The sequence below is a fragment of the Arvicanthis niloticus genome, chromosome 18, assembly GCF_011762505.2.
Source record: "Arvicanthis niloticus isolate mArvNil1 chromosome 18, mArvNil1.pat.X, whole genome shotgun sequence".
Lineage (NCBI taxonomy): Eukaryota > Metazoa > Chordata > Mammalia > Rodentia > Muridae > Arvicanthis > Arvicanthis niloticus.
Genome location: NC_047675.1, coordinates 47,753,352 through 47,767,224, shown reverse-complemented (window position 1 = coordinate 47,767,224; position 13,873 = coordinate 47,753,352). Strand labels below are relative to the sequence as shown.

At 48.0% G+C, this 13,873-nt stretch overlaps 1 protein-coding gene across 8 annotated transcripts in view; it reads right to left on the bottom strand.

Annotated features, from left to right (window-relative positions):
- The window catches only part of Banp (BTG3 associated nuclear protein), a 73,124-nt gene that overhangs the window by 48,407 nt on the left and 10,844 nt on the right, over positions 1-13,873 (bottom strand). For 2 of the 8 annotated variants that reach the window (XM_076915983.1, XM_076915988.1), the window contains exons 1-3: positions 6,604-7,167; positions 2,018-2,155; positions 589-680 (exon numbers count right to left, since the gene is read on the bottom strand). In XM_076915983.1, coding sequence (XP_076772098.1) covers positions 589-680; positions 2,018-2,155; positions 6,604-6,709 — 336 coding nt within the window. In that variant the 5' untranslated portion in view covers positions 6,710-7,167. Of the gene's footprint in view, positions 1-588; positions 681-2,017; positions 2,156-2,567; positions 6,577-6,603; positions 7,170-13,873 lie in introns of those variants that run through there. The other 6 variants (XM_034522265.2, XM_076915986.1, XM_076915989.1 and 3 more) reach the window with 5 other exon arrangements.

The window sequence follows — 13,873 nt, the reverse complement described above, 5'->3', positions numbered from 1 at the left end:
TGAGAAGGATTGGTGTCATCTGTGTCACTCTTGTAAACTTTTCTCCTGTGATAATATTTACCTCTTGCTCTGCAGACACTGGATCCCAAATAAGCAAATCTGGAAGCAATTCATCAACTGACTGAGGAACCCCCAACCCCATCCAGCAGACCTCAGGGCCTGGGGGTGGGCCACAGTGACCTCCAGCTCTCCTCCCTCCTGAGGCAGGCTTGTGCAGGCACAGGAAGAATCTAGTGTTTCCTCCTGTCTTTTGCTGGGAGAACCTGCCCTGTGCTTTTATGCAGCATTCAGTGGCCTCTCCATACTACAAGCCCAGGCCCTTCCTGTGGCCTCATCTGAAAAGAGGGTCTTTGCACATGCATTTAAATAAATGACCCATTTGGGCCTGGATGAGGGTAGGCCTCAGGCGTGGACTGCAGTGACAAGGCTGAGACCTTAGGTCACAGCACAGAGGAGGCAGGGGAACCTCCCCTAGAACTCCAGAAGGTGTAACCCTGCCACTTCAGAGTTGCAAGAGGGTTGGCTCTGCTATTCTAAGCCCAGGTTGATGGTAGAAAATGACACAGTGCATACAGGAGCCACACGCACCTTTATAGAGGGATCCTGGCAATTGATCTCTAGTCGCTGGCGCTTCAAAGCAGGTTCATCATCATCTGTCACGACATGATTCTCCAAAACAACTGTAAAGCAACCACAGAGACAGAAACTGGAGTGAGCATGCTGCATTTCTCCAGGCTCTTTGCCACTACAGCCAAGCACAGTGCTGCATCTTAAGGCTGATGAAAAATGGCACAGCCCGTTTCTTTGTTAAAATTCTCAGGCAGGCAGACACAGGTCCCTCCCTATCCAGCCTACCCATCAGTACTCTGCAGAGCCCAGCAGGCAAACACTGACCTTCATTTGTGACCTCTTCCTTTTACTTAGTGTGACTGCTGGCTCCTTCACAGTAAAATCAAAAGCACCCTCACCTGGCCTGAGGGTCCTGGGCCCACTCTCCACGCTGAGAGGCATGTGTGTACTGACAGCCACAACCCTCTCTGCATGTCATAGGCCCCAAACTAGCACAGGCAACATGGAGTTATGTGGACGCTGAAGCTGCTCCAGCACCACCCATGACCAGTTCCTGCTGACCTTGAAGACCTGCTTTCAGATTAGCGAGGTAACCCCAATTCCAGCCTCTGCAGTACCATCACCTCCCCATCTCATCTACAGGCAAGGACAAACCAGTAGTAAAGTGATGACCACTGAACCTTAATCTCTGCAAATGGCACCTCTACTGACCTGCACCAGCTAGACCTTTTCTCTACACAGGAGCAATCATTTCCGTAAGGTTTCCTTTTATTTATGTGTATATATCTATGTGAATATGTATGTGTGGGGCGCCCTCAAAAGCCAGAAGAGGGCACCAGCTCCCCTGGAGCTGGAGTTACAGGTGGTTGTGAGCTGTCCAACATGGGAACAAAGGCCAGGTCCTCTGGAAGAGAGAAAGTACTCCTAGCCACTGAGTCACTGCTCTAGCCTGACACAGGCCACCTTCCCAGAATTCTGTGCTCAGCATCTTTACTGACCTTTATGCCATGAATGTCTTCATGTAACTAGTTCACTTTTTCTCACACTGATTGCCTGTGAATTTCCCCAGCCTCTGTGTGCGCATGCACAGTAGAAAGGACAAGACTACTACTTACAGACCTGTGTGAGCCTTGCCTCCTTCCTTGCCAACACACAGCAGCCCTCTAGGGCAATGGCCTTAACCCGTTTTTCCAGAAATAAATAAGTGTGTGGGTGTGTGGGCACGCACCTCTCTGTGTGTGTGTGTGTGTGTGTGTGTGTGTGTGTGTGTGTGTGTATGTGTGTACATGCACATGCAGGCAGCCCTGCTTACATCCTATGATTTGAATTTTCACACAGGGCTGACATCACTGCTGTGTCTGCTTTCCTGGGAAACGAAGTCCAGCATGGTGGCTTTGATACTGGAAAGACAGGGGGAGCAACAGTCATCTACTGTCCCATGCTGTACCTGGGTGGTCAGGACTCAGGTCTTCCACTGCAATCTGAACCACATCCGCCAGGTCCTGCTCTGACATCATCCAGAGTGCGAGAAAGGGGCACACTGACAAGCAAGAATCAGAAGTCACAGGGTATGGGGTTCTGTCACCTGCAAAACAAATGTCAAGAACCAGAGGACAATTAATGGTCCCAGTGTGGAACAGATCATAGCTCTGTGCACCGAAGGGGTCTTAAAGGTCTGCAGGGGCTTCACTGCAGGGCTCTACTTAGTTTTTGAGCACTCAGACATATTTAGAAACATGACTAGTTGCTTTTTTTCCCCCCTAAATAGTGGAATGAAAGCCTCACTTCCCCACCCCTTGTGCCACCTCCAACATCTAGAAGCAGGTCTGGAACCCTCAGGCCGAGTGTAGCATCTCCAGTGGACCCAGCTGCCCAGACAAACACTCTGTTAAGCACTAGCTTCTCTTCATAGTGCCTAAGCCTCTGAGTGACTAACACATCCCAGAGAACCAGTCATAGCTGCATGGCCCTCCAGACACCCCGCCCTCAAGAACTACCCCTAGCAGATCCATCTGTGACTTTCTTCCAGCTCTTGTGACATTCTGATTAAGCCACCAAAGTGAAGTCAGATCCATCAACACAGATCTAAATAAACAATTAAAAATCAACAGTTAAAGAAAGACCAAGTTAGAAAAACTCAAGAGTAAAACAAATACAACAGGCAGAGCCTTAACAAAACCAACAGAAAAGCGAATAGGAACAGAAGGAAGTAAAAAAGACTAAAGAGAATGTTCCAAAATGCAACAGAGAAGACAGGTGAGGAAAAGCCAACAAGCAAGCACTGGGGGACACAGGAGCAAGCTGTGGCAAGGAAATGGGATCTCAGGGCTGACACCCAAGCAGCTCCTGGGCTGAAGCACAGCTCAGCAATAACAAGCACAAGGCCAGGAAAGAAAGAAGGGGGAGGCTCCTGAAAGTGGAAGTGGACCTACGGTGCTGAGACCATTTATTAAAGGGTCCGCCAGATATGCAGAGGGAAAGACTTTTCCCTCATACATCCAAGCAAAAGAGCAGGTGGCTTACAACAAAGAGAATGCAACCAAGTCAGGCAAAGAAAAAGTAGATCAAAATATCTAAGATTTATGAGAGGGGCTGGAGAGATGAAAGACTGGGAGACAGCTGAGCAGTTAAAAGTACTGCCCTTCCCAGTACCATCCCCAGCACCCACATGGCAACTCACAACCATATCTAACTTCAATTCTGGGGTATCTGACACCCACTTCTGGCCTCTTGTGGCACGACATTATACATAATGGACAAGCATACATGTAGACAAAACACTCATACACACAATAAAATAAAATGATACTATGAGAAAGAAATGTGAGCCAATAATTTTATATCTAAACAAAAATCTCTATCAAGTCTAAAGGCAGCACACTAGTCTATATGTAGCGTCTAGGAATAGCACCCTCATACACAAATGTGTGGTAAAGAATCTGCAAAAATAAAACAACTTCAGAAAATGAGAATCAATAGAAGAGACCAAGTCGGCTGAGGGTACTGGGCACATAAGAAGACCAGCAGAGAGGGAGGATTCCGCCTCCCTCCTCTGACAACAGATACAATGTAACTTTTTTAAATGGAGAGAATTCACCTATAAAATAAATTCTAACCATCTTCAGTAACTGTTGCAAGGGGCACTGGGAATCCCTGCTAAGTAGCTGAGTGTGTCTTGTTCTGCTCTGACTGCACATGGCACTCCAATCCTGCTGAATACTTCTAAGAAGTGCAGAAGCTGACATCGTGGTCTGAGAATGACCAAGTATATGCCTGGGTACCACAATCTGAACTGGAAGTGCAAACTCAGGTGTGGGCATATGTTGACACACTCTGCTCCACCCACTGAAAGGGCAGAGGCAGCAGTGGGCCCTGTAGCAGGCTATGTCCTTAGAGTCCAGCTGTAGTGCTCAAGGGCCAGACCTCTCCAAAAGGAAGCCGGATTCCTTGAAGAAAGGGGTAACTACATATTTCAAACAAGAAACACAGAAGCTGAGCCCAGACTTGTTGAACCACATATAAAGACACTATGAAAATCACTGGGCTCCCATCAGAAGGAGGCAGCCATCACACTTCAAGGAAGGGTCCCACAAATACTGCTAGGCTCACATCTCCAGGACACACAGATGTGAAGGCCCTACTCTGGGCAAACATGAAAACACTGACAATCACCAAGTAATTGCAGTAAGGTGAAGAAACACTGAAAATTCACGAGCTTTTCTCCTCACCAGTTCTTTGAGGAAAGAGGATGCCAGGGTCTCACCTTGCAAGAAATCAAACAGGCCAAAGATAGATAGATAGATAGATAGATAGATAGATAGATAGATAGACAGACAGACAGACAGACAGACAGAGTGTTGTACTGCCACAGACGATACATCTTATTAACACAGTATCAGGAGGGATGATGGGAGGTCTGTAGAAATTAAGTAGACTTTAAAATTGACAAAACCAAGGAAGGGGCAAAAGTAAAGGACAATTTAAAACTCAAGTCTGGGTCATGCGTTGGAACGATGTGAGCTGCCAAAGAGTGGCCCACCCCTGAGTATAAACCACCTCACCTCATACGCAACTGTTTGCATTTTTATTTAATCAAAGGGGCTCTTTAAGAAAAAAATTCAGACTCGAAAAACTACTTGCTACACCTAAGTTTTTCCTTTTCACAGCAGTAGGAAAGACCAGTAAGCCTGTGACACTGAACCTAAAAAACCAAAATCAGTCACAAGGAAAGGCCAAACCATGGACAGGTGCTCCACCTACTGGATAACTGACAATATAGATATCTGACAAGGCACGGAGTCCCGGTGGCTTGCAGGGGCCTTGAAATGACACTGGGAGACCCTCCCTGAACACAGGAACCTTCCAGCATATACACTTACTGTACAAAGATTCACTTGGGAATGAAGTGTAATGGAACCCAGGGTGGGCAGTGTTTTAGCAGCAACTGAGTGCTTAGCAGTGGGATGTCATGTACAGTGCAGGAGCAGAAAGAGCAGGAAGGGGGAGAAGGAGGAAGAACTAGCTATGCCCAGCATATGTGGGTCTAGACAGCCAATGGCTGGGACACATGGGAGGAACGAGAGCATGCTGGTTTTCCACTACCTTCCACATTCCACTAAAAAAGTGACCACACACACACACACACTAACAGTGTCAGGGTGACACCAGGGCATGGCCATTCCAACTCTGACCACCATTGCTGTCTCCAACCTCAGCCGGAGGACTGTCCCGAGCCTGGGATCAGGTACAGCTTCCCTAGGTCCCCAGGCCTCTGTGCCTGCCCCTTTCTAAGTCCTCTGAGGAGGAACTTGAAAGCAGAGCAGCCACAGCTGAAAGATAGTATACCTAGTACAATAAATTCAGTCTTCTCGCTTCCAAATAAAGAAGCAAAGACTATTAGGAGCGAACTTCAGCTCTGAGCCGAGGCAGCGGCCTTCACCTGCCTAAAGCCGCCTAGCCAGATTCAGCACTAGACTGAAAGCAGGCTGGGGTCTAGCAAATCCAAAGAACTGAAAATACACTGCAGACCCTTTTCCAGGAAAACACAGACAGACAAGTCTTTGCCTTTTCAAGGCTGCAAAGATACTAGAATCACCAGCATACCTGCCTCAGTACCTCAAAACAAATGCCATGAGACATTCACCTGCAGCAAGTGCAGCTACAAGGCCTGTCCAGCCCATGGCTCACAAGCTACCCTCACCTCAGGTGAATAATAAATGCTCACTTACAACAGCAAGGTTTGCTTTTGGGGAGGTCTATTTGACTGCATGGCTTTTATACATCAACTTCATAGATGACAGTCTGTGTGTCTCAATGTCAAAGGTTGAAAACCTTTGTAGCTGTGTCTACCCAAAGAGACACAGTGCAGAAGCCTCTGGGGACCCTCCTCCAGAGAGAGCTGGCCTGCAGCCTGGGTTTTCTCCAGGCCTAAACATGGAAACCCATGAAAAGCAAAGATCTAGAGGGAGAGAGCAGCTCCTCATATATGTGGATCTAGCCCCTGTATCCAGGCCACCTGCTAGGGACAGCCTTGTCAAAAAGAACATTAACTGCCTGGTCTAAACCCGCTTGCTCTGGCTCTGTAGCCTAGTCATGACTGGCTGGAACCCACAGATTCCATGAACAGTGCCTGCCTCTCCTAAGGGGCCAGTGGAAGAGGCTTTTAAATGCCCAACCCTGGCACCTTCCTGCTTTCTAAAGGCTCTGCAAATGGCTTAAGAAAGTACTCTGGACTATAAAATCCTGAACTCTGACCTCTTCCAAACAAGGACACCACTGCCCTCCTCGTTGTTTATCCAAATGCTTCTGTTGCCAGGATAAAAACATTTAAAATTCTGCTAACAGTGAAGGTTTCAATAGAAAAAAAACTAGGGCAAGCAGCCCAAGGAAACTGGAACGGAGAGACACGCACGCAGTTGCCGTTTTGGCAGATTAGCTTCACCATTTCTCAGAAGGCCTGGGGAGACTCCAGTCCTAATGTAATAACACAGCTGAACTAAGACTAATGCTCAATAAAGACTCGACTGCAATTACCATTTAGAGTACTGAAGCTCCCAGGGTGCACGTGGGAAAAGGGCAGTCCACCAGAGTCGCAACCCAAGTACTCAGCAGGGCTACGGCGAGATGAGGGTCCCCACATGTTAGCATGGAAGAATGATTTAACCGTACCACCCCAACACACCGCAGAAAGGAACCCCAGTGGAAAGTCCCAGGTCAGTGTGTAGGACACACTGCAGTGAGTAGGACAGCAGTTCCCCCGACAGGAACTGCTTGTGTATGTCTTCCTATACCTGTAAGATGTTGTACAGCAGTACCCAGGGGATTGGGGTACAACACTTCAAACCTAGGCTGACTCCCTACGAGGAGGCAGAGATCCCAGGATCTCCTTTCCCTTGGACTCTGCCCTGAGTCGTTTACTTTCCACATGACTTATTATTTACTGGTTGCTTATGACACAGTATCTCTTGGTCACAGTAGTTCTGTGCAGTTAGCACAGGCATCAAATCCTAACAGCACCTGAGACATTTCCCCAGCGCTGGGCCTTGAACCTAGAGCTTAAGCCACTAGCTCATTATCCAGCGAGGCCTCCTTTAACCAGTCCCACAGCCCCGCCCCACCCCAACTCCTCAGCCCACCTCCCTGCACCTTGATTGAACTCCTCAGAACTCCTGGACTAGTATGTCACACTTCCTCCACTCGCCCTTGCCAGAGCTCCACAGCCCAGCCTTGCTTTCCTGCCCACTCCCAGGCCTCCGTCCAGGGCACTCAGTGAAGTCACTCCACTTGCTCCCTCCTTGCTGTTCCTGGGCTCCTCTCGAGTGTCAGTCTTTCCCACCAGGCTGCTCGAGCTCCAGGGCTCTGGCTTCTCTCTGCAGGGCTCACCATCTACCACACACCACTGTCCCTAGCTTCCTGCAGGGCTCTTCCCCTAGGCCACTGTTCTTGCATTTCTACCTGCTCCCTACAACTCACTGCCAGGGAGGGTGCCAGGGCAAGGCCCTCTGCTCACTGGCACTGAAGTCCTGGTGCTCAGCTTCATGTGGCTCACACCCTATGGCAGTGCTCTCGCAGCACAGGTCCCTAGACATCTCTCATTGGATATTAACCCCAGGTACCAACTGCAGCCCTTCTCGTCATCTCTCTGTTGGCAGTAGCCCATGTTACCCAGCTGCTTTGGGCCAAAGCTTTCTGCCTGGGAGGTTCTTTTATTCTCTCCTACAGATGCTGGCTCAAGCTTTGACTACACCCGGGCATCACTTAACAGCTGAATTCATGTGCAGTTTCCCAGGATTCTCCACCTTCTTCCTTCTCCACCTTCTTCCTGCTGAGCTCTCAGCAGCAGCTCGGGGGCCACAACAGAGACAGACAAGATTTCTTCAGCTCATACTGCAGGGGCATGAAGGGTTTCTGTGTCCTCAGCAGGTAGACCAGCAGCAGCCATCTTGGGCTCTCTTCCTTGCTCACTCACTGGACTTGTCCAGTCATCCCACCTCCACACCCAGCTCAGAAGGAACAGCCCAGTCTAGTCTCTTCCAGTCAGATGACCCCTTCCCCCTTTCCCACATGTTCTCTGCTCCCACACAGGTTCTTCAGTGACACTCAATCATGCCTGAAGGACACCAGCACCCTGCTCCCTAGTCCCCAGGTCCTGCTTTATGGCCAAGCACCTTCCTCTGGCTTCCCATCTTTTGTACATGTCTGCCTTGCTATGCATCTGCCTCCCGTGCGCTGCTGAAAGCCCAGCCCTGCGAGCCAGCATTGAGCAGCCTGCACAGAGCCTGGCTCATGCAGGCATCCTGCATCTGCTTTGGGCCCAATGAGAGGCACTATGCTCATGCCAGACACAGACACCAGGATGACATCAGCACTACCACTGAAAACCCACTGGTAAGGTGAGCCTCACTGACCCTGGGCTGCCTAGTGCTGACAGCGCACTGTGTAGAAATGTCACACTGTGCCTCACTGGTACATACAATTATGCCAGCACCACAAAAATTAACATTCTTACATTTTGACAGAAATCAAAGCCAGGCATAGTGGAACACATCTGTAATCCCAACCCTCGGGAAGCAGAGGCAGGCAGATCTTCGTGAGTTCAAGGCCACTCTGGTCTACATGGCAAGTTCCAGGCAAGGTGGGGCTACATTATGAGATTACACACACATTAAACTAAATTAGAAACCATGGACTAAGTCTTCAAAGCACTTGTACCTGTGCTCTCGTCTCCACAGACTGCACTGTATTCACTGAGGAAACTCAGCCGCTTAGCTTTATGTGAGTGACAAACTGGCTATCCATACTAACTGCTCAGCTGCCTCTCAGTCATCAATGTGCCATGGTAACTAAATATTTAACTACAAATGTATTTTCAAATATTTGCAGCATCCATGAGAAAAAACTAAAAGTACTAACACAGGAACTTTTAAAGCTACACGGGAAGCTGAAATGAAAAAGTAAGTTAAAGGCCTACTGGGCTACAGAGTAAATTCAGTTGAGCCTAGTCAGGGCAACTTAATAAAACCCTGTCTCACCAGGCAGTAGTGATGCACACCTTTGACTCCATCAATCAAGAGGCAGGCAGATCTCTGAGTTTGAGGCCAGCCTGGTCTACAGAGTGAGTTCCAGTTCCAGAACAGCCAGGACTACACAGAGAAACCCTGTCTCAATAATAATAATAATAATAATTATTATTATTATTATTATTATTATTATTATTTAAAAAACAAAACATGGGGCTGGAGGGAATGGCTCAGAGGTTAAGAGCACTGGTTGTTCTTCCAGAGGGCCAAGTCCAATTCCCATAATGTGACCTGATGCCCTCTTCTGGCAAGAAAGTATACATGGAGATAGGGCACTCATATACATAAAATAAATAAATAAATCTTTAAAAAAAAAACTGTGTCAAATTTAAAAGTAAGCAGAGGCCTGGGCTGTGGTCACCAGCACGGGGTGGGATGGATGGGACACAGCACCTGGGCTGTGGTCACCAGCACAGGGTGGGATGGATGGGACACAGCACCTGGGCTGTGGTCACCAGCACGGGGTGGGATGGATGGGACACAGCACCTGGGCTGTGGTCACCAGCACGGGGTGGGATGGATGGGACACAGCACCACTCAGAGCATAAAGCTTCATTCTAGGGGTGAAGGTTCAACAGGAAACACTACAGAGCACCAGCTCTCAGGACATGAAAGAGCCAAGAAGGCAGAAGAGAAAATGGCTAAACAAAGGCTCACTGTGTTCCAGCACATTCCCCACCGGGATTTTCTCGGTCATGGCATGAACCACATCATACAGGATGTTGAGACAAATGGCTTCTTTCCCGACAGGCATCTCAGAACTGTTTCTTACATCAAGCCTCTCCAGGAGCCTTCATGTCACATCTGGCTTGGTGGGGTTATTTCCACAGGAAGCAAGACAAGGCAGCCAGACACACAGCCCTGGGCTGGAATGACATGCCAGTCACCAGATGCCTGTCCAACAGTGAGTCTAACAAGCCCACTGCACATGCCCCCAGTGAGGCCTAGCGTGTTCCTGACATGTCTGGAAGGGGCTATGGAAAGCATCCATGGCTTGCCTGGCCTCACTTTATAGAAGATAAAAATATGCTTCACTGTTGGCAAAAGCAGAAAGGCCAGGAACAACCCTTAGTGAGACAAGTGAGGAACAGATTTAGTCAGGACACAGTGTATGCAAAAGGTACTCTCAGAACCACCGCAGGAATGGAAAGAATGTATTCTCGTCCCAAAAGCCCCACAGTGTCCCCAATGTACTGCTTTGCTCTAGAGACTTGAGGATCCACCAGAACTGGAACGCCTAAACCACAGTGCCAGAAAGATAAGGATACAGACAGACACAGCGGTAGACACTTTTGATTCCAACCCTTGGGATTCAGAGACAGGTGGATCTCAGTGAGTTCAAAGTCAGATTAGTCAATATAACATAGCAAATTCCAGGTTGCCTAGGCTACATAGTGTGTCTCAAAAATAAATTACATTAAATATAAATATCAGGATAGCAAGTGTCACTTCCTGTCCACTTTAAGAAGTAGCAAAGTGGTACTTAGGCAGCCAAGTCTCCAGGAACATGGAAACTGCTGGAACATCAAAGATTAGCCAAGTCTTTTCAAGACACAGGAGCACTAGGAATAAAATCCAAAAGCCAGGAGGTCAGCAACAAGATCCATTTCTTTATTAACTAGGGCGCATGGGAAGGTTTGGCTTACTTTTGCCCCCAAACACATCTGCCATAGAGTACAAAAGAACAAGATGGGGGCTGAGGAGATGGCTCAGCGGGTGAAGTGCTTGCTGTATACACAAGGACCTGAGTTTACATCCTCAGCACCCACAGAACGGTGAGGCAGAGGCATACTTGCCTGGATTGTCAGTCTAACCACAGGGATAAGCTCCAGGTTCAATGAGAAACACTGGCTGAAAACACAAGGTAGAGTAACAGATGGCACCCAGTATTTATCCCTGTCACTTACATGCATGCATATGGGCACACACACTGAATGAATGAACGAACTAACGAACGAACAAACGAATGAATGAATGAATGAATGAATGAAAGGAGTTAGAAAATGACTCTAAGTAATCACCAGATGTAAGGAAAACCAGAGGCAAGAGATGCTTCTCCCAGGGCTCCTGCCTCCCTACCCTTTGGAAAACACAGGCAACACTGTTTTTCTTTGAGATAGAATCTCTAAGACTGTTTCCAGTTAAGACTAGGAGAGAGCAAACCCGAGGTCAGGCTACTCCGCTTGATCGAGGCTGATCATGTTGATTAACCTTGTCACTCTCTCCCACCTCCCCACACAAACGACTCCTCCAGTAAGTGCCAGGTGCAGGCCCCCACAGACCTGCTTCAGCCATATCAAGAGCAGGCCAAGGAGCTCCTTCCGCTGGTTTCTGTATTAATGCTTTTCTTCCAGACAGTAGACAACAGGCCAGATGTGTGATGGTGCCAGACGGCCTTCTGGACACGCAAACACAACTAAAGATTACCTTAAGAAAGCCAAATACCAGGGCAGATATAGTAGTTCAGCCTTTAATGACAGCAATCAGGCGGCAGAGACAGGAGGACCTCTGTGAGTCTGAGGTCAGGGTGGCCTACATAGCCAAATTCCAGGCCAACCAAAGCCACATAATGAGACTTTGTTTCAAAATAAACAAGTAAAGGAGGGAGGAAGGAAGAAATCCAAATATCTAGGAACTAGGAGGTTCAGCTAAAGCTTGGCCCACAACACTCCAGGCATACGTAACCCAGTGAGGACGGACGGACGGAAGGCTGGCTGCTGGGAAGCAACACTTCTGACTTTTGGGATTAGGATCTCCTACAACACCTTAAAATCAGTGAGGCCCAGAGAGCTATACTAATTAAACCACACAGCATATCAGAATGTGTTTGAGTATTGCATGTTCTTTTTAAGTAATAGTTATGGAAATTTTTTCTTTCTCTCCCCCACCTCCTTTTTTTTCAAGACAATTCCTCTGTGCAGCCCGGGCTGTCCTGGCACTCATTCTGTAGACCCGGCTGGCCTTGAACTCTGAGATCCATCTGCCTCTGCCTCCTGCCTCTGCCTCCAGAGTACTAGGATTAAAGGTGTGAACCACAACCACTCAGGTGAAATTTTACTTTTTAAACATATTAACATACAAAATACTTTTTAATGAAAAGGAGCTACAATTTCCAAAATAATAAAGGCTTAATGAAAAGTAACATTGCTTTGCCCTTTCACAGGCTCCCTAAAGACCAGGCTCCAGCTATGTTCGTAGGCTGGCAGACGGGCTGGCTCTGGATGCAGCCCCCGATTTCAGCTAGCCTCATGGGGAGACACAGCTAGAAATAAGAGAGCACATCAACAGCCTCTGCACACAGCTATGGACACAATCGTTTGCAGTGACCTTAAAACTTGGCACTTGCTTTAGTTACTGAATGAAGTCTGGCTACAGCAGAGCCTGAACCACACTGGGAACTCTGCTCCTGAATTCCTCAAAGCCCACTGATGTGCTGCTTGTCCAGTGGGTAGTTCTAAGACAAGTGTAAGCTTTCATCTATCATTCACTATGGTATATGCAGCTACAGATGCCATACGTGATCCATGATGATACTAAAAGCATTGAGCCAGGCATGGTCAAGGAGATGCATAATCCCAGCACTCAGGAGACTAAGCAGGAAGATCTCACAGTTAGCTTGGGCTGTGTAGTGAAACCCTATCTCCAAATAAACATCAGCACTGACTCTTCTTTGAAGGAGCTGTTGGGCTCACAATAGTAACACAGCTTCCTAAATTCTAATCCCACTTGACAACTCGATTCATATCACTGACAACAGATGTACATTTGTAAGAAAAACCACCTTGCTCAGGCTTTCTTTCCTAGTGGCCTACGAGCTAGCTCAGCTCACAGCTATCATTCCTGCAGAAGGCTGTCCTGGAACAATTCCAGTAAAATGCTCTCATCTGCCCATGTCTCAGAGTGGTAAGATGAGGTGAGCTCTACTGTGGAGACTTAGGAAAGCCATGGCTTTACTGTTAACATTAGGACAATCCTTTTGAAAGATATATTTACTTCTATTTGTGTGTGTGTGTGTGTGTGTGTACAGGTGCCCTCAAAGACCAGAGGCATCAGATCTTCTAGAACTGGAGCTATAGACAGCTTTCAGCCACCAGACTCAGACAAAGGAAACTGACCTGGATCTCTGGAAGAGAAGCAAGTACTCTTAATCACTAAGCCATCTCTCCAGCCCATCAAGGACATTCTTGGGTAAAAACATGGCATTGTATGTCCTGCTGCCTTGCAAAAAGCACAAGAACACAGCATGGTACCCAGACCTGATTTGGGTTCAAGCAACAGCGATCGTACCCACCACAAATTATGTACCATGAGTCCAAATGTTGACAGAGAAAACAATAAACAATTTCTCTTCACTCTTTTGGCTTCTCATGCCCCCTGGAAAGGTATTCCAGATGTCTTCTCAAAGGATGTGGGCCATCCTCTGATAACCACAGTGCTTGGGGCTGGCAGGCACAGGCATGAAGCTAACCTCCATCTCTGCCTCTCTCTCCTCCTGTGCCTTCTGTGTCCAGCTTGTCCAGGCTGCAGTACTCAGGTACCCATTCCAAAACTGCGAGCCAGGCTTTCCTGAGTCACCACTATCTCTTCCCAACTGCTCAAAAGGAGCCACCATTCTGCAGTTCCTTGGGAAAGAAGCCTGCCAGACCTGGTCATTCTGGGCCTGCTCCCTTCAACAGTGCCAGGGTAACCTCCTACTGCTGGCTCCTCTCAGCATCCCATCTCTG